Raw genomic sequence first — 25,681 nt, forward strand, 5'->3', positions numbered from 1 at the left:
CATCCATTTCCTGAGAGGGGTGTGGTCTGGGGTGGAGTCAGACAGCTCAGTAACATTTAAAGCTACAGACACAGAAACGGCTCGTTCTGATCAGGGCTGAAACAGAGGGGTTTTAGACATGCAAAAATCCAATACTGGAGTGTTTTTTCAGAAACAAACTTCACAGGCATGTTTTGGGGACCTCTGAGAATGATATAAACTCGTCTTAAAACGGTGAAATATGTCCCCTTTAAAGAGGCAAAAATGGGTGTAGGAGCCAAAAATTGGCGAAAAGAGGCAGAACTTATTTAACAGTGGCAAAAAAGTTGGCAATAATGGGCAAAAAGCAGAAACAACTGATTAAAAGAGGCAGAAATGGATAAAAATTGGCAAGAATTAGATAAAAGAGTGGTGGAAAGGGGTTAAAAACAGAAGGATGGGTTTGAAGTGGCAAACATGGATGTAACAAGTAGTGAAAAATCATTTAAAGAGGCAAAATGGGCATAAAAGTGAGGAAAATAGTTTGAGAGTGGTGACAATCGGTTAACACAGGCAAGAAGAGGTAGAAAGACATGTTTTTATAAATGGGTTTCCTTTAAATGTTCATCATGAAACAAGGTTAACATCATACACCTGTGATACACTGAACAAAAGACACACACTCATTTCATTTGTAATGTTTATTTTCAAAAATGTACAGACTCATTTGCAGATCTTTTATTCAAATAGCTCTGTTTTTATACTTTTATCCTCTGGGAGAGTATGCTTCTGGCATGCATACATTACTGACTTTCAATACCTGAACACCCACAAAGGAATGCACTATTGAATGGACTAAAGTATACTTATTTTCTACGTGTGGCTTTTTTTTTTTTCACTCACAAAGGTGGTCATTTTAAACCACTGATAGCCACCATTGGTTCAAACCTTATAAGAACCAAAATGTTATTTCTTTTCATCTATGAACCTCTGCTAAGTAAATACTGGCTAAGACACCTTAATCCTCCGCTGTCTTGTCCTCTGTGAGTTTCAAAGCTACTAGAAGTGGTGCATTTGAGAACAGAGCCAGCATAAAGTGTAATACAACTCATTTGTTGTGATTTTTTTGTTACTCACTAGGTGGCAGAACATTCAAGATTTTCAGCTCATGTCTGAAGCCTGGGATTTGCTGCTCTTAGAGGGAAATTACACTAAATCAACAACGCGGCTGCAGAGCAGTGAGGAGTCAAACATCCAATTGTGTTGCATCAGACTCCCTTTTAATCACTCTCGCCACAGGCAGCAGATATTTTGACAAGAGATAGTATTATGAGATGGGGTGTTAATCCAATGATGCCCTTCTATTTCAACCTCTTAAAACAGAGGCAAAGTCATAGCATGGCTGAATAAAAAGAAACATAGAAAAAATGTGGAAACCAGTCTCATCATTTCTTGGACAACTTGGTAAAAAGCTAACAGTCTCAAAAGCTAAACAAGTGAAAGGTCCCTCATTTACAGAAGCCAGAACTGGCTAAGTTACTCTCACTTTAGCTTATTCAAAACATAGGCTACATTCAAATCAATAAATCAAAAATAAAAACAGCGTCCTGTTCCATCATAGTGGTATAACACTTGAATTTTTTCCAATTGGAATCTGGAAACTATAAATATTGAAAATACTGCTTAAATACTGTCTTGAAAAGTCACAGATTAAAGGCTGTAACTACATACTGCTTTAATAACTAAATAAATATTTTAAGTCCAATTATTGACGGTAGTGTTTTAGAAATCCATGCAGTTACTTTGTAGGAAATAATCTATTGTTTTTATCATGTGAGAAAATAATGCCTCCTGACATTGATGTAAAATTGGATTAATACCAAAGAGAAGAGATTACATAAGAAGTAAACCTGATGAAAATCCATTTTTTAGAACAAGCCATCTAAGCCCAGGCTTCAGTGAACATGCGACAAAGACAAGACTTCATGGAGGTGTCCTAAACATGACCCTCTCCATCATCACGCTAACTCTCTTCAATCTGTCGTGGAGGTGTTGTAGCAAAATAATAGAGCGAATGTTCCCCAGTGTTTTACTGTAGCTTGTATCCTCCATAGCAGCAGGGAGCAGCAACAGTCTGAAGCCTCGGTTTACCCAGATGGGCCGGAGGTAATCTTTTCGAGGAGTTCTGGACAAAGCTAACTCCGCTTTTACACTTTACTGCTCCAGAGGGATGTTGGGAACAAGATGTATGAGACAGACCACAGCAGGTAGTACACGCACGCAGGAGGGAAGGAAGAGCAGAACACCATGATGACTCCTGGAAACAGAAGGAAAAGAATGTGACTGAGAGGTTCAGTGGATAATCATTGAAAAGTTACATCTGGAAAAACTGAACAGCAGCGAAATAGCATGGCTATACTTGAGAATCTTCAAAATATAAGGTGTTAAGTTTGCATTATAACAAAGACAAATAAATACATGTTCCTTACAAATGTGGCAAAATTTAAAAGGGAAATAAACAAGCTTTCCACCAGTCTAAGATTTACTGCCAATAAGCACTGTTACAACAAAGAAATATACTACCAGTCACACATTTCCTTACTTTTGAGCTATATTTAGTTACCTGGTTAACGCCTATAGCCTATCTATTAGCATTTTGAGGTTGCACTGAAATGAAACAATGCTTTAGCTAAGTGCACATGTCTGCACAGTAGCATCTTCCTGATGACTGCAATACCTGCAAATGTTAGTAAGTGCAATGACTCCCATGTCTATGCATGTCATTGTTTCATAAATGATGTATGCTGAAGTCAGGGGTGGAAAGTAACAAACTACATTTGCTCATGCTGACGCAATTCAGATGCTTTTTAGTATACTTGTTCTTTTTTGAGTATTTTATAAAATAAGTAACTTTACTTTTACTTCAGCAAGAAATGAGTCCACATTTCATCCAAAAACAGCTGTTGTATTTTACTTTAGCTTAAGTCACACATTACAATAAACAATCAGGTTGAAGATCTGTACTCTCTAGTTATTATCAAGCATTAAGGAAAGATCATTTTTTCACTACAAAAGCCCTTTGGGTATCAACAAGAGCAACTCAGCACTTTGAATAAGCTTAAAATGAATCATCTTTTACTTTTACTTCTACTAGAGTAAATTTTAACCATGGTAACTGTACTTTTACTCAAGTATGATAGTCTTGTCTTCTTCCACCTCTGGCTGAAGTACAATCTAGTTCAAGTCACAATGATCAATACTGCAGTGAACATAAATGTTTATCTATGTTATATGATGTTCACTGACTCAACAACACATAGCACAGACATTTGTTCCATCCTCAGTACTAAAATAAATAGCATTAAGACTTCAAGTCCCAATTAACTGCTAAATTTTGACAGTAAATCCTAATCAATCACACTTTTATCATGTTTACAATTAGATTATTTTGCATTTCAAAACTAAATCCAATTCCAAGATGCAAAAAAAAAAAAACAAAACATATTTCACTGTAACACCAGTTTGGTCTAAAATCACGACTTAGACTTAGACAAGGAGAAAGTTTTAAAGTGCTTATTTTGTCAAATCTGTCACTGTTTACAAGGTTTCCAAGAATCCTTAAAAAGTCTTAAATTGGACTTAAAATTTAAGGCGATGTAAGTCTTATAAAGTTTTTTTTTTTTTTCAGTAAGAAGTCTTAAATTTTAAAAGGTACTTGACTGAGACATGTCTTTATCCAATCTTATTTTCTGGCTTAAATTAGTTTGATTTGAATCCTTTTTTTCATTGTTCAGAATCAACTTTAGCAGTCTGTTAAATTGTGGTATAAAAATGTTATTATACAGTCTATTGATTAAATAGAGGTGTTGAATGTGCCAAAAATGAGAAATTCTGGCATCTATGACCAAAAAATGTCTTTTTCTCATACCATTTGACATTTCATAAACTATATATTTAATAGCAAATTCAACCCTGGTCCAAGTGTACCAGAAAATGTTACATGCCTTTTTTTATTCACATTTTGCTGCAAAAGTGGTATTAATCTTTCCCAATTCAGGTCTTAGTCCTATAAAATTCCTAAGTTTGATTTTCTACAGGTGTAGAAACCCTGTGTTTAACCCTATTAAATATTAAGAAATAGGAGTGCATGTACAAAATGAGTCACTGATGTTAAGAGATCCCTGGTTAATGAAACTGCATTTACAATTTTCTGGAGTTCCACTTCAGTTTGCTTTTACTTTGTAAACAACTTAGTTAGGACAAAAAAGAAATTGGAGATTTTTTTAAGAAACTGTTTTCCTCTTACTTTGTGACTTGTTTAGTCTTATGTTAAGGGTACTGTAGATAAAACCTGCTTTTACTTTGGAAGAAAAGAAGGAACTTCTGGCAAATAGAAAGTAACACGATTAGCTTAAAAACATAAAAACGGATAGAAAAACAAAAATACCTACAGGAAAAAAATAAAAAGTAAAAGTTGTCATATATAAAGGTGCAGATTATTTTTTGAGTTGTACGCTAAGCTGTCTGGGACATTAAAAGGTGCAGCAGTGTTTTTATTTCTTTTACTGTGAGATTAGGAAGATGCTAAGATGAGAAGTACCCTGCAGCCTGACTATGGTGCATCTAAAATAACAAAATAGCAACAAAATGCAACTAATGCCATTTAAAAAATATAATGTGTTTAATGACTGTATTGTAATTTATGCTGCCAGCCCGACCTCATAGGTAAGACTTAGGGGATCCACCATTTTTTAAGATTAATCACTAAGGCACAACAGATGTCTTAAGTATTAATTCTCCCAGGAGTCATTAGAACATGTCAGACTGGACCAAACTGGTAGGCTAACTGTGTATCTAAGACATTGTTCCCGGACAGAAAAGTTGCTCTAACTGGGCACACGATAAAACCTCATGCTGGTGTTTGATTTGTTCTGGTTCCTGTGTCTGATTCCAGTCATGTTCAGACAAATAGCCTGACCTAACTGAGGTCCACAGTCCAAGACCCATGGCATTTGTCAATGAGTCTGGCATTGCTAAGTCCTTAAACCTCCATTGCTCTTACATTGTAGCAAATAAGGAAGGTCAAAAACAGACACCATTACCTAAATGTAGTGCCTGAAATATAATGTGAAAATGCATTTCTTAAAAGAATCCCTACTCCATTCATCATCTGTCTTTCTCAGTTATTATTCTTGATAGTGAGGCTCTTGATTGGTCAGCAGAGATGTGATTCAAACAGGATTTTCAGAATGGTTTTACCTCCGGCGTAGACTGCTTTCTTCCAGGCTTGTGACTCCAGCACTCTGTCATGAGGGTAAAAGTTCTGACTGATCATAAAGAGGATCATGGCCACTGCGATGACTCGCAGCAAGACCAGGTTTCCCCCAGACAGCAGGGAGGCACTGGCCAGAATGGCAGAGGAATAGATGCATGGCAGGCCACGGTACATGAACGGTATTCCTAAAGACCAAAGAAGAAATAGTCATCTGTGAATCAAATGTTAAAATGAAAAGAACATAAAATAGCAGTTCATTTTGGATCTTACCACTTGAGAAGAAACAGAGGCGGACAAAGACAGACAGGACGTAACATATGCACAGGATGCTATCCAGCAGGTCAGATGTTCTCAGGAGCAAGGACGTGGCGATTCCAAAGGTTGTGAAGTCGGCAAAATCATCCAGCTTTGCACCTGAGCGTACATAAAAGGCAGGATGAATTTTTAACAGTAAGTCCCTTAGTGGTCAGGCATCTTATCTTAAGGCAAGATGTGCAAAGACAAGTTAAAACTGCTTGCAAAAGTTGCTTTGTATCTTTGTGCTGACATACTGTCAGTTGACACCATTTGGAGAGATTTCCTGAGAGTTTACCGTTTATTTCTAAAAATTCATATTTTCTGGGTAGACCTAACAATGGAATTGCCCTTTGGAATAAACAAAATTGTCTGAATCTGAATCAAGATCTTAATTATCTATCTGTTTTATGAGGTAAAAGAAGCTGGTTTAAATCATTAAAAATTGGCACAACATTTTGATATCCTTAGCTTACTGTACTTAATAATCTGGGCACCTGGATGCTGATTGGCTGTTGAAATACATACTTGTGCCTGGCATTCTTAAACCAGCTGTTGGCTTGTGATCAGGCTCAGTTCACAAAGCTGTGACTACATTAGAATTGACAGTCTTTACCGTCACTGAGGGTCAATTTTGTGTGTAACAGTTGTTCACACAAGCAATGCGCATCTAAAAGTACATTAATACATACATGTAATACACAACTCCCATGGATTTCATCAGGATAAACCATAAGATTCAATACACAGTTCCAACAGTCCACAGTGTAATGGCAGTAGTGCCTACATTTAAAAACCCAACAGTTAATGGGAAAATGGCCTCAGTTATCTATTAGATTTGACCCTCCCGGCTTCATGTAGAGGGTTCTGAGATTCTCCCAGGATGCCCTTTGCCTTCTGAGATGCTCTCACTTGCAAAACACAGCCAAGATCATTTCAGTCAAAGCAAACAATCTTTCAGCTAAGTTTAACAATGTTCCCAGCCTGGTTTTGTTAGCCACTACCACCTCCAGTGCCAAAAAAAAGTTTTGCTGCTTCACAACTCTTTGTTCTGAACCTGGTTTTAAAGAGCTCTCTTTCTGCTTAGGTTGGGTATAAATACAACGCCTGTTTCCTTGTTTCTCACTGGCGAATCCATCTTGCAAAGCTCCCATCTGAACTGTTTCGGCCCGCTTAGAAGGTGACGGGACCAATCAGCAATGAGGGGCAGTACTTTCTGGTGCGGCGGAGTCCAGCATTGAGTTGTTTTCTTTTCAAAAACGACAAAAGTCGTGTACTGACATGTCTACAGTCGCCATTGTTCGCGTTATGCTCAGTAGCTGCGTACGTGCACCTCAGGCCTGATTGGTCCATAAAGATGTTACAGACAGAACGTTGATCTGATCACACTGAGTTTTTTCAAATCCCCTGCCCTTTCCCAGAGATGGATGTGTGAAACAAATCACGTGTACGGTTAGTATAAATAGATGTTTTAATTACAAGGTGCTGTTGCCTAAACGATGCCTGAAATGATTTTTTAAGAGAAGAAAATGTTTTAAAAGTCGGCAGCAGAATAAAAGACGCCAATAGAGCATACTAGTAAAGGGAACAGGTATAACTCTTTCACATAGCGTATGTCATCCTTTCCTTTGCAATGACAGGGATCACATTGGGGTGGCAAGGTACCGACATTAAGCACTAAAATCTGAGTTGTAATTTAATTACTTTGTGGGTTGTTTTTAAAGATATTTTTGGTCTGATATGGCCCTCTTAAACTTTGCCAGTCTAATGAATTAAATCATGCACATTTTGCACACCCATTACGGCACCCAACACAGCATGCTGTGCTGACCTTTTTCATAAGTGCCAGGGCCAAGGGAGTGCACTATGCCTGAGCACGGTAACGGCTGCTTAGTGTAAATGCACCTTAACCTCCTAAAACCCTGCAGGCACATACCAGGACATTACATTTTGGCTTTCTTAAAACATAGTAACAATTTCTGCTTCTAACATTTTTGGATAAATAGACTGGAATGGCAATTGAAGTTTAAGCAATTAGCTTGAAATTTGGGGATAATTTGCTGTATGGATATTTTTGGGAATATGCTTGGAAATGATCTATTTTGGTGGAAATTTAGGGGATATGTTTGTATGTTTCAGGGAAGATTTCTTGGAATTGCTTTGACTTTTTTTTTGGCATTTTCATGTGAATTTGCAGAATTTATTTGTACATTTCAGGGTATTGGATTGGGAATTTGGGGGTTAGAAATTTCAAGGAGTTAGTTTGGACGTGTCCATCATTTTCACTGAATTTTGGGGAATGTGTTTGTATATTTGCTAAGAAATTTTACGGGGTAATTTTCTACATTATTTCCAGTTTTTCAGGACTTTAGAAATTTTGTGGTACTTTTTATGGGCTACTTTGATAATATGTTTAAGATCTTTCACAGAAATTGTATGCAATTTCTTAAAAAATTCAGGGGATTTGTTTGGACTTTGGCAAAGAAAATCTCCAAGAAATTCCTGTTCAAAGACAAGGCTAATGTTTTAACTTTTCAGACCCTAATTATTCCAAATAATTAGGAGGAACTAAAAATACTTTCCAAACAAAAGCTCAGGTCTCAGGAGGTTAATAGCAGCAGTAGGAAGTGGAGCCTTCAATTATCAGGCCCCAGCTGAATTATCGTCCAGTTTGGGCTCTTTAGTTACAGAGTGTTTGCACATTAACAAGATGAGTTAGGCCTCCAGTATACAGTCTAAACCTGCTCTTTGTGGAAAGTGTTAGAAATGTCATACACTGAGAAGAAATTCAGCCCCATAAAAATAGGAAAAATTAAATTCTACCCTGCAAAAGAAATGAGATTTGCATTCAAGCTAAGAATTACTAATGGACTCTAAAATTAATATTATGAAGAAGTCCCGTTATCAATCTCAGCCCTACAGTGCCTTGGCCGTGAGTTAACACTCCGTCAAAGCCAGAGTAGATATGTTATCATCTCCAGCATGGCTGCTGTCGGTGTCACCGACATGTGACAGTAGGTATTGTGTAAGTGCAAAAATCTCAAAGTGGAAATTTCAGTGTCAGCCCATTCTATAAACAACATTCTCGGCTGTCACGTCCCTTTATCCCTCAGGAACACGGAGAATGTTTTCAGCAGATGAGAACAAGGTGATCCAGGCCACTGCCCAAATGAACGAGGTGGAAATTCCACAGCCCAGGGTCAACAATTTTAGCAATTTCAGATATGCAGAGAACCCATAGGGACGGGATAAAATAGACAATTGGAGCGGGATCCTGTGGAATTAGGCTGCTTAATCAGAAAGTGATTGTTCATTTGACAAAAATACGTAGAGGGGCACAACAACATCCACCTGCAAAGTCATGCAGAAAATAACATGCCTGGACACAAAGCCTGCTGAAATGTTCAGCCGGTGATGTATTGTGACGGACCTGTGAGCTATTTTAGGCTACAATGAAAATGTGAACTTCCCGCTAAAAGAGGCTTTACAACAGCTGTTTGTACACAAACATTTAATATCTACTCCATTGCTGTGGTTAATAAGCAAATATGCAACATATTTATTTGCATTTGATAGCCCATTTAAAGCCTCTCCATATATTTAAGATTCTTATGATCCACAAAAATCTGACCAAAATAGACATTTACAGGTAAAGAAAATCTAGTCCAAAGACATGCAACCAAACCAGTTCATTTCAATAATCTTAATCAGAATCTGAGAGAGAAAAACTGAAAATTCTTGTTTTTAGCAGGAATGCACAATATTATCCACATGATAACCGTGATGGTAGTTTATGATGGAGTCTTAGGAAGGACCAACAGACCAGCATCAACTGAAGTCTTTTCTTTGTTCAGCCTCATTCTGTCAACTTTATGCCATGAAAAGTTAGGTTTACACTACTTTAATGAATTAGTATCAATATCAGTGTCAACTTGAATGAATAAGTGAATGTCTGCTCATGTGCAAAAATCCATGACTGTGGATCACCACTTTTTGGTGATGCACAATCTTGCTTGCAGTTCAAGTCTTCCTGCTTGAACTTAGCTAAAGTTCAAGCAGGAAGACTGCACTTACTCGTTCATACCTCTCCCTTTTTCCATTCTTCTCTCTTCTCTGGTGATCAGCTAAACATGGGCGTTCACTCTTAAGTACTAAGCTAATCAGACCCTGGCACAACCTTGGTTGACCAATCATCATTCACCCGTCTTTTCAGCCTGTCATTTCAGTGCAAACACTGCAACCCTCCTCCACCCCAGCCACCTCCTTTCATTTCAACAGCATCTAGTCCAGATACTCACAGGTCTTCTGCTAGGCTCATCCTGCATACCTCACCTCTATCTACCAATTTGCCTCACTACCCCAATCGACAAAGACTTTGCACACATCTTTCATTAGAATTTGTAAAACAAATAATTGTTAAACTTGTATTAGGTCTCTTCAAATTGAAATATTGATAGCTGAACCCATTTTAGATCTGCTGCAACAATCACATATACCTTTAATACCAAATGAGGCACTGCAAGCTTCTACCTAAGACATGATATGATCTTATTGTTGCTGGATTTTAAAAAGATTTTTTAGGCTTTTTGTGTTTATTTGGTTACACAGCTAAAGAGACCAGAAAAGTGGGGGAAGACAGGCACCAAACAGCGCCAGGACCGGGAATCAATCCAGCAACCCGTTTGTCGAGGACTTCTGCCTCTGTGCATGGGTGCCCACTCAATCAACTGAGCTAAACTGTTGTTTTTAAGACACGTGACCTACGATAGCCTCACTAAAAGAGATTTTAGCCTCTGGAGCCTCTATTCATGAATGACAAAGTTTTTAGTTGAGCAGTGACTGGCACAGACGATGGCAGGAAACATGAGCGAAAGGAGAAATATGGGGGCAAATACAGTGGGATTTAGACAACAAGAATGACAATTATATATAAACTACACACAAAAAGGAAGAAAGTTTGTGTATATTATTACTTTGTTGTAACGATGCTTCTTGGCAGTAAAACTTAGACCATTTTAAAGCCTGTTTATTTCCCTTTAAATGGTGCCACATTTGTAAGGAATATGCATTTGTGGGATGAGCAGCAGAGCTGAGTATGTGAGCTGCACCCATAAAAAATCTGGCAAATCTTTACTGCCAGTGCCAAAAAGCCTATTTTGCTGATGCTATTGACTCTTGTTTTGAGTTTCTGGTACCCCCAGGTGCTGACATTCAAGAGCCTGATTGGCACCTGTTATGCTCTTCAGTGAGTCCAGATTCTGCATACAGCAGTTCATAGGCTCAAAATGTCGAGAAGACACAGGGAATGCAATGCTGATTGCTGCACCGATGGAGTAACATCTTTTGGTGGAGGCAGTCTGACGGTGTGGGGTGGCATCTCCCTCACTGGAAAAATGAAGCCTGTCATCTTTGGAGGCAATCTCAATGCAAAGAGATATCCAGATGAGATTCTGCAACCAGTGGCAACCCCATATCTCCACAGTCTGGGACCGAACTCTAGCCTCCACGATGACAACGCTCGCCCCCACAGAGCGGGGTTTATCAGAGACTACCTCCAGAATTTGGGAGTGAAGAGGAAGGAATGTCCTGCCAGCAGTCCTGAACTTAACCCCACTGAACACTTGTGGGATCAGCTTGGGTTTGCTGTTCATGCCAGAGTGACCAACACAACCACACTGGCTGACTGTGACAAAAACTAGTTTTGTACTTTGCATGAAGGAGGAGGCACCAGGCTGTTGTGACTGTATGGTTCTTCCACACACTACTGAGGCTCCTGTTTGTTGAATGGATAAATTGTCGAAATGCCAGTGTGTCTTGTTTCTTTGGACTTCAACGATCCAATCCATCCAAATATTAAGCTGTTTGGCATTGGCAGAGAAGATTTGGCAATTTTTTCATGGGTGCCCCCACGTACTCAGTTCTGCTGCTCATCTCACAAATGCATGCTCCTTACAAAGGGAAACAAACAGGCTTTAAAATGGTATGCATTTATGCCAAAAAGCATTGTTATAACAAAGAAATAATCTTCCAAACACAAACTTTTAGAACCTTTTGAGCAAAGCTTAGTTAAAGCCAATGATTTAAGCTCCCAGATGTTTTATTTTATTTTTATTTCAATGTCTGTATCTGCTACTGAGCCTGAGAAATTAAGACTTTAGTAATCATTGAAATTCAAAGCAGATTATCAGAAAAAAACTCAGATATTTAAAGGCTGTTTTAAAACAATGTTTTTTTAAAGTGACATTTGGTCTAAATGGGTTAAAGAGCAACTTGCAGGTATGAGACCAAAGTGAATCTATTTGCATGAAAATTGCTTTAAATTCTAAGACAAATACACATCAGTGAAGTCATTCTTGTTTGAGTTCACTGAAGAAGCTCTTCCTGACTTAGGTATCTAAATACTAGCTTTAGCAATGAAGAGGAAGAAAATATTTATTCAAATGCAATCAAGGGTCCACAGGTTTTATAAACCTCTAAGGTGTTAAAGTGACTAAGAACAAGTCCGGATCAGGAAAAGTAAAGACCAAAGGGCCGACACTGAGATGTAGTGTGTGGAGAGCCAATAGCAATATCCAATAAGGTATTTGTATCACAACCATGTAGAGTTTATCACAAATCAATTGCATTAACAAACAGTTTAAAATTAGTTTAAAATTGTTATAGTGTGTGTCCTGAAGTGACCAAACATCAGACTGCTATGTCCCCTGTGTTTCATGTTGGTATCACTCATCACATCGCTTTTTAGCACACTGCTTACCCACTTTCCCTTAACCAAGCCTCTGCTGTAATATTTCACTATGTCAGATTAAGATGTTTTTATAAATGACTGTACCTAAAGTTCATGAGACCAGGAAAACATGTTTTTATATTTGACTGCGTGTACATTTGAGACCAGAGAAATTAGTTTTGACGTATATTTTGAATCAGTTAATGTCTTGTGAAAATGTTAGTGTGAAAATTTTTTAGTTTATAGATGAATCTTTGTGAACTAAACCGTTGTTTCTCCCTCGCATACCTGTTCATGTTCTCAGACATCTGTTGTGTCCTCTTGCTACCGTTGAAAAAACCTGCACATCCCGCTTGATTATTTCACAATAAATGGCATTTAACAAAATAATAACTGGGGGATTTTTACTGTAAAGAATTTGTCAATAACACCGTAAGGTGTTACAGTATCAAAGCCACTTAACTATGAGTTGACTATGAGTCACTGCCACAGCGTGCCTCTGAGTAGAGTCAGGGCAGCCTGGCTGTAGGTTGAGGATTTCACTCAACACTGCACAAAAGCACATAGTTTACATTAGGTGTTTCAAATGTTTTATAGTCATTAGTACTCTGGTAACTCTTTAGCCTGGTTCATGCATTAAAAGCTTTGTAATAAGGGTTTTACGAAATATTTATGAAGAATTTCAATAGCAAATTTTACTTCTTATAAAAGTGGACAGGCACTGTTGAGCTCTGTAACTGCCATCTTGTTCTAAATTGTGTTCTTTAATTAAAAATCAAGCAAAACCATGCCCAGTTCAACATAAGTGCAACTTTTAGAGTTGGCAACCTGTCATGTTGAACTATCAAGCTAATGTGGAAGTGCAACTGCAGTTTTTCTAATCTCCATCTGAGGTTGGCTGCAAAAGCCGCACTAACACCCATATTCAAGTGACCATTTTAAAGCAGAAATAAACATGTTTAAAGCCTGGTTATAGCAAAAAAGGTTTAGAATCAGTAGCTCATGTCAATTGACACAAACTTTACAAGGAGGGGATTCTTTTTCTATGAATCATCCATCTTGATTGTACTAAAGCCGGGCGTACCTTATGCACTCTAAACCGATCCTCCACAAGCCATGGTTGAATTTCAGCTCCCCCTATGCTAGAGAATTGCTCATGACACACTATGTACGTGTTCATACTGTATGATCCTATGGTCATGCATGACCTGAGTGCTGACATGGTTTAAGTGAAGTCGGAAAGGATTGGGACAAATCTCAGTAGAGAAAATGTCAGTAGTGTGTTAACAGCAGCAAACACAACCAGCAGCTAAATAATAACAAATATTCTGTGTCAGCTGGAGATCCGCAGGTCGGTCTACTTCCTGCTTGTTTATTTCTTTTATTATAGTTGAGGAAAGCCACATCAAAAGAGATATTAGTGATGTTTCCATAATGATATAAGATTCTGTCTAATGGTTTGTAAAGGAAAATATGGCCCAAATTTGCAGATTCTTCTCCTGATTCTTCTCCTTCTTCTCACTGTGGGAGTATGTGCAGTCATACGACCAGAATATGCAAAAAGACACACCAGATATCCATCCAACCAGAAAGGAGGAGCTGTTGTGTCCCCATGCACTTGCAGGACAAACAACACATGTTCAGGCTGGAAGTTGGCTTGACTTTAAAGTGAGTCAACGACTTAATAGATGTGTCTGAATCAGCTGAAAATCCCACAGTGTATGCCAAGCTTAAGACTTAAAGTTAGGAAAATGTTGCAGCTGTCTTTTAGGCTAAAGGCCCTCCTCAGCTCTGCCTCTTTCAGTGGTTCATATGAGACTCCATTTCTTATATGGTGACCACCATGACTGAGCATCAAAACTACAGTGTGCCTCAGAAACCAACTGGATGTCACTACAGACTATGTCTGTCCATGTTGAAATTAGTATCAGAGAGTTTATAGAGACATAAATGATGAAATTTGGTATGTGGAGGGAATAAAAACGTATTTCTTTTCCATGCTTACAATAATCTACAGAAGCTTCCAGCATGTTTAAAAGCTACTTTATATTTGACTTTTTTCTGGCAGTTAAGGGAGACAAAAAAGAGGGATGACAACACTGAAAACTGATTGGATAAATCTCAAATAACACTGCATAAAACATGTATGATTCTTCACTGGGAGACGTTGTAAGACTATCCAGTCTTTCAGTGGCACAGTTTCCTTCTGCTGCTTCCCTTTGTTTCTAACCTTGTGTGGCCAAATGAGAAAATCTTGACAAAGGCCTGTGCAGTGAGCCCTGCCAGCAGCCCTGTTAACATTTATCTCTGGTAAGAGCTATTGACCACAACAGTCCACTTACCCAGTGCAGAGCATGCATCAAGTCGCCTGGCAACTGCTCCATCTGCCAAATCCAGCAGGTAGCCAATCAGGACCAGCCAACATGCAGCATGATGGTGCCTGTCCAAAACAGGAGTGTTTGGTTTAGCTATTCGATGACGGCAACACATTACCAAGGATGAGGTAGTTGTTGTTCTAAGCCAAGGTGAAAAAGGACCAAACTTGGTAGAAGTAGATTTTGTTAGATTTCAAGTTTGTCTTTCACCAGCAGAGAGTCAGTAGTTCAGTGTCCAAAAACGCTTTATAAATAGATAATCATGGGGCACCAGTAGTCTCTGCTCCCATGTACAGAAGCTCTTGTTCTCATAGCAGGTGGCCTGGTTTCCAGTCCAGATTGTGGCTCCTTTTTGCATGTCCTTCCCAACTGTTTCTCTCCCCAGTTTCTTCTACTAGCTACTGCCCTATCCTTCAAATAAAGGCATGAGAGTAATCATATAAATATTGAAATAATAACAACAATAAATAAGTAATTGTGTGCTTATCCCAAGTAATTACTAAATATGGCTCTTGCTTTTTATTGACCCTCAGATGGTGTAAAAGAAATTGTTACACCGAAAGCGTTAAAAAAAGACAGCATACACAAATAACGATAAAAATAATACATATTAATATTTTCTTTTCTTTTGCATCAGTTTTCCCAAATCAAGAACAGACCTGATCATAATAATTCATCAATTCATTTTTAGATATTTATCCCTTTCAATCATGGTCCAGGTGCAAAAACCCAATTGTTTGTAATGTGAGAAAAAGAAGAAATATATTTCATATTTAAAATATATTTTGGGGATTTTTATATGACAGGATAGAGTTGGAAACAAGGAGGGGAGACATGTAGCCACAGACCGGATTCGAAACAGGTCTGTCCCGGTTTAGATGGGACATGCCCCAAACCAGTAGACTATCTGCACCCCCAACAACTTTGATTCCTATACACTAGTTTTCTTATTTCAATATTTTGGTCTATTGTTACACTCAGGGTTTCCATGACCAAAACTGAACACCATATACTAACAGCAATGAAAATACTGTACATTATGTTTTTGAACTTTTTTTGCTGTAATTTTCATTTAGGATCAGACATGACCATAAATTTAGAATATTGACAGATTTTTAGAAATTTAACCCTTTCAGTGCCTAATTTTTTCAATCAAGACCAGACGTGATAATACATGATAAATACTGACTGATTTTTTGGGAACTGAATCCTTTCAATTCCAGGTTGGTGCAAAAAAAAAAAACCTGGGTGTTTAAAAAAAAAAAATAAAAAATCTTTTTCTTTTACAACATGCAGAATGGATTTCCTTGAACTGGATTATCACAGCCTTTAAAAAGTGCATAATGAGCAACAACTCTGATTTTAAATGTTTTTTTTAGATTTCAATAAATTGTAACACTCAGGGTTTTTGTGACCAAAAACAACACCATACAGTAGCCATAAAAATACTGTACATAAGCAATGTCTCTTCTTTTATGCAATAATTTTTCAATCAAGATCATAAATATTTATGTATTTAACTTTATTCATTTCAATTTTTAAAGGTACAGTGCATTTAAATCAACATATCTATAAGTATGAAATATTTTTTCCTATACAACATACAACTTTGATTTTCATGCATATTTTGTAATCAATTAAAAGCTTTTTTATAAGTTCTCAGAATAGCAACCCTTCAGAAGCCATTTAAAAACAATGCAAATCCCCTTCATACCAAATCTGGGAATATGGCTGACATCTGGTGATGAACAGGAAAACTGCAAATTTGAAGCAAAGACTCCAATGACTCCAAATATCATAAAATGTTTTTTTTTTCTTACTATGATAACAGGGGGTCAAAATTGTGATTTCATTGTATTTTCATTTTATTTTAATAAAAATAATTATGAAACAATGAAAATAATAATCATAAAAAAGACAAAAAAAGCTACAAAACAGTCTCACCACCCTCTATGAGTTAACCACATTGGTTCTTTAACTGGAAAAGAGGCATTACAATCATTGTCTTGAAACTATTGATTTGTCAGTGCCACCGTTAAGGCGCACTTATGTTTCAGATGCCAAAATCCAATAATGCTGTGTTCACTCACCCGTTCAGACTGCTGAGAATGGAGGCCATGCCCATGACCATGTTGGCGACTGACAGAGCATTAGCTGCATTTTTGCGGGCAAACTCCTTGATCTGGAGTCCTGTGGCCTTTTCGCTTAGAAAGAGCTTGTTGGTGCACTGGTAGAGACCTGAGACAGCATGACAGCAGCAGTTAGACAATGTTTCTGTGAGGTTAACATCCTATCCTGTGGTTTAAGAAGCTAACTGCTAAAACCTTATTGTCTTGGGGTGACCATGCTGGCCCTTTGATGAATGTTTATGAATGGGAATAGCTAACTTTTGCAAGCATACAATGTCAGTTTGAGTGTGAGGAGAATGTGAAAGTGATCGTAAGTCTTATCAGACATTATAAAATAATAATTTTCTACCATGAAGTTAGAATCCAGGTTCTTCTGTCTTATGTAAAAGAAGCATCACTTACCAAGACGTATGTTTATTGGACCGAGACCGACCTTACGATACATTCATCCACTTTCAGATTGCTAAAATGAACTTTTTTTCCAGTACATACATAATTCAATCAAAGGTGTGCAGCGTTCAGCATGCAAAAATATAAGGTGCCTTATTACGTAGCATTATTTAGCTCTATATACTCAATAAATACACATATCTTAAGTGTTATGTAGAATAAATGCCCACAATAGCATGCAGAAAAAGTTTCATATCAATATATTAAAGGAATAGTCATGATAGTAATTGCAATCAAACATGTCAATACAGTGTGAAAGGATGCATGTGGATTGTTAGCACTCAAGTGTGATCTTACAGGGGGAAATAACACAAAAACTGATGTGGGGAGGCAGCTATGAACATAGGAGACTAGCACAAACACCACTGGCTAAAGTGAGAGTGAGTTGGACCTACTGCATTGACACATACCAGACGTAAGATCAATTACAGATCTATAAATACAACTGCAGCCCCGGCTTTAATGGAGATTTTGGCATTAAAATAATCGGCCTCCTATTTTAAAATACAAGCCTTCTGCTTAAATAGCAAAATACAAAGGTGTATAATGCCAGTATTAATGGCTAGGTTGAGCCATATGTTAGCTTGTATTGTGCAAGTTTGGTGTCTTTTAGACAAAAAATAATCGCAGTATTAGAGCTAAATTTTAGTCAGCAAAATGCAAAGAGTGCTGACGCTGCCTTGCTCCAGCCAAAAACTGCCACCACAAAGCTGTGGTGTTTGTTGACAAAGCCAAACAAAGACATCTTTGTTTATTTCTGTCTGCCTCCTCTCCTGTGAGTTCATTACTTTCTCTCAAGTCATGGTACTGTCCAAGACAGAGTGCACAGAAAAAAACGGTCTGCAAAATTTAAATGTTTGTTTTAAATGTTGCAGTATAGCAACCCTTCAATGTGCTTTCACCCTGAACTTCCTGTGATTCCAAAGCCAGGCGAGTTCAAGAGACTCTTCATCTGAAAGAAAACAGCGCATCAGACACAGCACAAAGCCAACAGTAACTTACATGTAAAAGTTAAAAGCATGCCTTTTTACTTGTCTTTAAGCACATGTCAGAACCTGGCATTTCAATGATATCTGGGTACATTTTCATGGGAAAACACATCAATGAATGCAGAATACATTTGGCCTGCTTATGCATTAACAAGGCCAAGGTTTCATCGATGAATACTCTCATGCTTTTTGCTGTTGTTACAGTCAATGACACAACAAAGAGACACATAAAAAGTCTGTGGGCTTGCAGATCGATACTCTAACCACTTAATTGTCTGGTCACTGATAAAAAGAGGACAGAGCCAGACACGCTGTCAGTTTCAAGCAGGTCACTAATTCTGGATTGCTGCCTGAGTGCAAAGCATGATGGGAAGGCACTTGTTATGTAATGTCCTGCAATTTTGGGTTCAACGTACCGAGACCACTAAAAAGACTGAATGAAAAACAAGGAAAACAAGTTATATTGCAAATAATATGGAGTAAATTCATTTAAAAATGAAAACTTTTTTAGATTTGCTTTAATTTTTTCCCTGATAAAATACAAAACAATAAAATGAATGATACACAACAATAATACAAAGATTTCCCTGTACTTTCTATTAAGAATGGTAACGATAAGTGTTGTACTCTTGCAGTCTAATAAAACAGAACTGTAAGCGAGTCAATACTTGATGCATACTGGTATGCATTTGCACTAATTTTAATAATAATTACATATTAAGACTGCAAACACACACTACATACATGCATTGCATTTACGATTTTGTGTATAATCTTCTGCATAACAAATCAGTTACTCTACTTCTAAATGGAAAGTTTCAGTCCAGGTAAATCAGCCCATTAAAGGCTGTTGTCCTGCCTAATTTGACCCCACTAGACCTCGGCTTTAATCTCTGCCACCTGTGTCCATTTAGACGTACAGTAATCCAGATAATGAGATGAGACTGAGAAACAAGAACCTACCAGTAGAAGGACTTAGGAGGATCATGACTGTCTCCGGCTCACAAACAATAGCTGTAGGATAAACAACGAAAGTGATTGACAAAAGCTTCCATTCATGTCACTGAAGCATGCAAGATAGACTTTGACAAATTAAATAAAGGTGCTGCACTCGACCATGAACTTGATCTTGCACAACACACCCTGGTGTGATGATTTGTGGTACCAAAAGTTTACAGTTACTCACTGAAGTATCCCAGAATAGTTACTCAAATACTGTCAGCACTTTCTAGTATTGAAATCTCTGATATTTCACTGAACTACATTTCTAAAGGGAATAATATTTCCCAGACTTCACTACATTTAATAGACATCATAAGACACTGTTACTCTGCACCTCAACACCAATAACATGTAAGAAAGCAAACATATCCACCTTATTCCTAGCCCCCATGAGTCTTTGCGTAAAATATGGGCGCAACTTCCGATCCTTTCCATCTAAACGGGACTTAGCATAAAAAACAAGATGTGAAATGTGATTACTAGAGCAATTTAGACATTAAAATATGTAAAGTTTGTCTGTTTCACCTCTAACGGGATAATATTATCATTTCATAATATTATCTCGAGCATTTTTAGCTAACTTTATTATCTTCGTATCAGTATAGAAAGAACCAATCACATTTTGTTAAATGAGTTTGGACACTACCTTCATATAACATTTCTAGTTTGTGTGGTTACTGAAATTCATTTTTCACTAACTAATCCCTCTTAAATTGTAGGAATTAAAAAAGATAAAATCATACTCAAGTTGTCAGCTCTTCAGTTTGATAAATGTCAAGGTTTGAATGAATGATAAATTAATATTGAAAGAATTACATCCCAAATGCACTCAAACAGTGAACACAATGTTTAAAACACTGTTGTTGAAGAGATAAATTTAACTCCGTCACTTAATTAGTACCAAGAACGAAGCAACAGATACTGAGCATTATAGAGGATATCATTTAAAACTTTCAGCTCATTTAACTTCATTGAGATAGCAAAAATGAAGCAGTATTTATTGCAGCAAATATTTATAGTAGACCCCCCCCCCCCCCCCCCAGGAATAAAGTGGTATCCACCTGATTTATTTATATACAGCTTATAATACAAATAGTGTGAACATGTGATTATAAAAATACAACAAGATTTCAAATTCGAGATGAATTCCTATAGAAAAAAAACTGTTATTCGTAGTTAACATCTATCGTTAGCTGCTGTACTATAATACATATTTAATGTACTTCTGCTTCAGCACCAGAAGTTTCGCCCACATTCAGATTTACTGTAGCGGCCCCAGGACTAAGGTAGATAAACAATAAAATCTGTTTTTATTTCTACAAAGATAAGACTAAAAGGCATACATTTATGTCCTCAACTCTGCCTCCCTGTGCATTTTTGAAACTTTACATTGTGTTTCTATTTTTTATCTTTATTTGTTTGAAACAGATTATTCCTTAACTTGCTAATTCTTATTTTAAGCCTACATAAGAAAAGACAAATAAGGTCTTTGTTGGTACCAGTTTTAGTATCTTGAAGGACAGTGGTCTCTTATTAGAAACAATAATTAACATAAAGCATTTTTCATTATATATCCTTTATTTACAGAGGATAAAACTGACTGCATATAAAATCTAACTTCCACACTAAAGTACATCTGAAAGATTATTTAACCTTTAAATGGGCAGGCACATATACATATTTTGGAAAATGAATTAGCTGCTATTTTCTAATGTATCTAGGCTATAATAATACACCTACATGATTTTTTTTTTTTTTTAAATATGTTTTTTATTTTCAATTTTACACTCTGTATCCCCGGAGATACATTGTCCATTTAGGGTATAAATTTAAAATTTTCCAATTTTTAAAATATTTCTTTTTTTTTTTCAGATTTATTTTTGGGCCTTTTCATGTCTTTATTTGATAAAGGAAGAACAGTGGATAGATTCAAAAACAGGGAAGTGAGTGGGGAGAGACATGCGGTAAAGGGACACAGGCCGGATTCAAACCCGGGCCGCCCACGTACATGGGTAGCACCTTAATTCACTCGACCATCTGCGCTCCCAACATATTTCATTATTTAGCTTTTAAAACTTAATACAGATAATTATTTAGCTACTCTTTCAAATCTTGCACACAACTTATTGAAAAAAATGGAAAAACCTGAACAATTGATGATGATTCACATACAGTATGTATTGAGCGCTGGAAACAAGTCTACACTGAAAAAAGTAAAACATTGGTTGAACTTAAAAAAAATGAAGTAATCAATCACATGAAACATTTTGAATTGAATCAATTAAATTTTTTTTAATTAGGTAATTGTACATTTTTTAATTTTTTAACTATATTTAAATGTTTAGCAAACCTAATTCCTTTAGATTGGCCTAAACTAAAACTAAAAATTCCCCTTAATCACAACAGATGCGTCAATGAACAAATCAATAATTTTAGGCTCTTGTAAAACGAAAAATTACATCAATCCTACAACAGCACTGTTTTACTTTTTTCAGTGTATAAACAACAACCTCAGTAACATGTATACACAAACGAACTAACATATATATACAAAACATCTTGCTCCTGTTCTCCCCTCTGGAGCTTTTACACTAGCAACATCCTATCAGCAATGGAAGCTGAGGAAACAGTTGCGAGCTTTTTGACCAGTGATAATGCAAAGCCTCACATAGAGGTCTGTCCATCCTGGCACATCCTGCATCAACCTTTCACTGACAGAATAGGGAAGTGGTCAATCCTGTCATATCTCATATCCTCCAGGGACTTTTGGCGGTTTGATTACTTTTGGTGGTGTGTTATTTTCATTTTCTTAACCATAACTTTCTTACCATACTCACACTGGCCCCGTGTATACAATTCACCTTCTTCTAGTTCCCTCATCTGAATCTGATGAATCATCAGGTGGCAAAAGTACAGATGTCGCCACTCTTTTTTTTTCTCAACGTATAACATGCTCCCAGAAAATCTCTGAAAATGTGTAAACTCCTGCTGAATTAATCAGTAATAAACATTTAATAGTGAACTAAAGGGTAATCAATATTTCACAGCTTTATATGATTGACTAGTATCTATAGACTATAGACTATAAAACACAAGTATACCTGAGAGTGAGTATTCCTATTTTATACTCCTATCTGGACAATGTATCCCCCAGGATACAGACATTCAATGCCTGATTGTCAAGGCTGTGTAAATGTCATTCATTATTTTTAAACAATACATAAAATCATCCTTAAAGAAGAATATTTTATTAAAGCACGTCCTGCCAAAATACAACATACATGAAAAATCAGGACTTAACTCATGGCCAATGTCTTTGTCCACGTAGGCTGCCATTTTGAAATTCAATAGAAATGTATCAATTTAGTTTTGAATGCTGGCATGAAGTCACATGACCTGGTACCTGACCCATCCCCCTCTTAAGTTTTTTTTCCCATATTATGAAGTGCAGATACTTAATGTCCCTCACCCACAGCCTTCCTGATGTCTGTATCTCCCAGAATACAAAAACCATTTAAGGGTTAAGACAGAACCTTTACATTATGTTTTTAGTAGTTCTTACTTTGACTTGTTTAATTTCAGATTCTAAATTTGAAGTGGGGTATTTCATCACTTTATAATCACTACTTTTAGCCTACATAGGTAAAATAAATATGCATTTCCCTGGTCACAGCTCCTAGATTTGTTTCTCCGAGCATTTTTCATCATAAAACCTTTATTTAACGAGTGATAACCAACTGCATTTTCATATCCTGATGTGATTAACAACAGTGTCTTTACAACAGTGTCAAAAAAAAGTTTGCAGTTACTGAAGTAAGAATATTTATGCAAATATTGTAAGCACTTTCTAGCATTGGCATCCCTGATACTTTTGTGTGCCACATTTCTAACAGGAAAAATATAGCTTTCATACTTCAGCACATTTGATAGACAACATAAGACGCATACATTTGCACCTTTACATAAAAAACATACAATAAAACAAGTCTTATTTGTCTTTATACGATGAGAAAAGACTAAAAGGCATAAACTAAAGTCCTCAGTCCTACCTCACCATGCATTATTGAAACTTTTCCTCATATTTCTAGTACTTTTCTACTTTTACTTGTTTAATTTCAGGACTTAAATTTGAAACTGAGATTTTTTCTTGAACTTATAATTGCTATTTAAAGTGTAAACTAAATTTAATTCTCGCCCTGGTACCAGCTTTGAGTTCTATGACCTGAAGGGCACTGGTCTCTTATTCGCTGTAACCGTAGAGCATTTATCATTGTATAACATTTATTTAATGAGTAAAAATCGATTGCATTATTAGGTCTTGATTTGACGACTTGTGGTGCTCACCGTTTATGATACTATTACCAAAAGTTTACCGTCACCAGAGCATCTAATAATATTTACACAAATACTTGGGTATTTTATAACTGGCATCTCTGATACTTGATATCTGATACTTATGTCAATGTATCTTTATAAGTGAAGATAAGCCAAAAATATATCTTTAAACACAACTCTAACACAGGCTACTACTTTCATATGTATTTTTGAAACTTTACACTACATTGCCATTACATTATTGTTTTTTCTTGTTTGATTAAACTTGACACAAAGTTTTTCTACATTTCATAATTATCATTCATACCTATATGATTACAACATGTATTGCCATTAATGTCTCTCCCTGGTCCCAGGTTTGAGTCTATGCCCTAAAGGATATTCACTTTAATTAAGCATTTTTTTTTAATATACCACATTGTCTTTTAAAGGAAAAATACCAATTTGCCCACATTGGCTGCACATTTACTGTACGGTTATAGAAGTGGGCTTGTTTAAACGTCCTGTGCAACAGTAACACCTCTTTCCCTTCTTATTTATTATTAAAAGCCCCAAATTCTAAGAAAATAAGAAAAATACCAGAGCCTAAAGCACGGTTTATCCAGCCACGCAGGTTCTTTTAATACTTCCCAAATCTTTTTGTGATGAATTCGTGACTCTGCCTCGTTTGTTTCAACTTTCCATCTGCTCAGCAGGGGGCTTAATGCGCAACACTATCATCAGCACCAGCCCTCTCTCCATATGGTAGCTTACTGTCTCCCCTGCAGGGCTGAACACCCTTCTGTGCAAAAATATCACTGGAGCATAAAAATAACGAAAACTTCGTAAGAAAATGTGACTAACGGAACACGTCAAACATCCCACATTTCTATCCAGACTGTATTAACAGATGCAACTGCGTCACAACCGAACAATAACCATATTTTGCCTTAAAATGCATATTTGGTCTCAATAAAGTAATATATGAACCGCTTCCTTAAAGAGAGTTCTTCGTCTTACCTGACAGGATCTCCAAATACTACAAGTTCTAGATAATTCCAGTGATGGAGACGACTAAACGCGCATGTACACACCAGCACTGCTTCTCCTTTATTTCTTTTATTCACGGAGATTATTTTTCAGTTTTTCTACCGTTTTCAGTGAATTATCAGTGAATGACAGAAAACACAATAACAGAGCATTTACCTGTCAACTTCACAGCTTCTATTTCGGCGCGTCCTTTTAAAGACCAAGGATAAACCCGCTGGAATATTCCACCGGAAGTGACGCTTCAATTGATTGTAGTTTTTTTGTTTGGTTTTTTTTTTCTTACCCGCACAAATTAGTGAACATTTTTGCGTTGACTGCTGCCGTTAAATGCGTTTCATATGAGTAAATAAAAAGAGTTTTTACCCAGTAACATAAACAAAAAAAAAAAGATAAATGTATATAAAAGTTAAAAGAAAAGGTCAGTGAGACATAAGTTGGACTCATTTTTAGCACAACAGAGGTCAATTTTAACCACGAAAATAAAGCTTGTTTGTTAAAAATGAATCGTAAACTTCGAAATGGCAGGCCTACAGCAAATGTGCGTTTAATTTTAGAATTAAGTCATGATAGGTGGAAACTTTTTCATAATTTGAATGTTTGAAACACGTTTCAGTCCAAAGTGGTCGTAGACCTCAAGAAACCAAGCCTCTTGATCTGTGTTTTTAAAAATGGGGTAATTGTTCCCTTATAAGGTCACCACACGACTACAGGGGCGTTGCAGAAACTAGAAAAATGTACTAAAATGTACAGGTACATCTCAAAAAATTAGAATACCATGAAAATCATGAAGATGAGAGGCACCAGACCCAACAATGCAGATGACCTGAAGGCCGCTATCAAAGCAACCTGGACTTTCATTACACCTGAGCAGTGCCACAGGCTGATCGCTTCCATGTCACGCCTCATTGCTGCAGTAATTCATGCAAAAGGAGGTCCAAGCAAGTATTGAGTGCATAAAAATGAACATACTTTTCAGAAGCCTGACATTTCTGTTTAAAATATCCTTTTTTTAATTGATCTTGTGTTGTATTCTAATTTTCTGAGAAACTGAATTTGGGGTTTTCCTTATCTGTAAGCCATAATCATCAATATTTCAAGAAATAATGGCTTGAAATATT

General features: G+C 36.8%; 1 protein-coding gene across 4 annotated transcripts; it reads right to left on the reverse strand.

The window, feature by feature from the left end:
• Positions 1 to 68: 68 nt before the first annotated feature.
• On the reverse strand, positions 69 to 24,784 carry tmem269 (transmembrane protein 269). 4 transcript variants are annotated; one of them, XM_041800436.1, is made up of 8 exons: positions 24,720 to 24,784; positions 19,161 to 19,211; positions 18,111 to 18,160; positions 16,720 to 16,867; positions 14,597 to 14,694; positions 5,504 to 5,647; positions 5,218 to 5,418; positions 69 to 2,275 (listed from the first exon to the last, which is right to left on the reverse strand). In XM_041800436.1, the coding sequence occupies exons 4-8, from the start codon at positions 16,758 to 16,760 to the stop codon at positions 2,166 to 2,168; spliced, it is 594 nt and encodes a 197-aa protein (XP_041656370.1). In that variant the 5' UTR covers positions 16,761 to 16,867; positions 18,111 to 18,160; positions 19,161 to 19,211; positions 24,720 to 24,784; the 3' UTR covers positions 69 to 2,165. The 4 variants fall into 4 exon arrangements, with proteins under 4 accessions (XP_041656370.1, XP_041656366.1, XP_041656369.1 ...); XM_041800432.1 differs by lacking the exon at positions 18,111 to 18,160 and having other exon boundaries at positions 24,720 to 24,778; XM_041800435.1 differs by lacking the exon at positions 24,720 to 24,784 and adding an exon at positions 24,534 to 24,585 and having other exon boundaries at positions 16,720 to 18,160.
• Positions 24,785 to 25,681: the final 897 nt, after the last annotated feature.

The sequence above is a fragment of the Cheilinus undulatus genome, linkage group 11 (assembly GCF_018320785.1).
Source record: "Cheilinus undulatus linkage group 11, ASM1832078v1, whole genome shotgun sequence".
Taxonomy (NCBI): Eukaryota; Metazoa; Chordata; class Actinopteri; order Labriformes; family Labridae; genus Cheilinus; species Cheilinus undulatus.

Coding starts and splice junctions, on each gene's coding strand:
- tmem269 (XM_041800432.1), bottom strand. CDS start 19,185: ATGATCCTCCTAAGTCCTTCTACTG. Junction 16,868..19,160: donor CCTCCTAAGTCCTTCTACTG/GTAGGTTCTTGT, acceptor ATGCTGTCTCAG/GTCTCTACCAGTGCACCAAC. Junction 5,419..5,503: donor CCTCTGTTTCTTCTCAAGTG/GTAAGATCCAAA, acceptor TTTGGTCTTTAG/GAATACCGTTCATGTACCGT.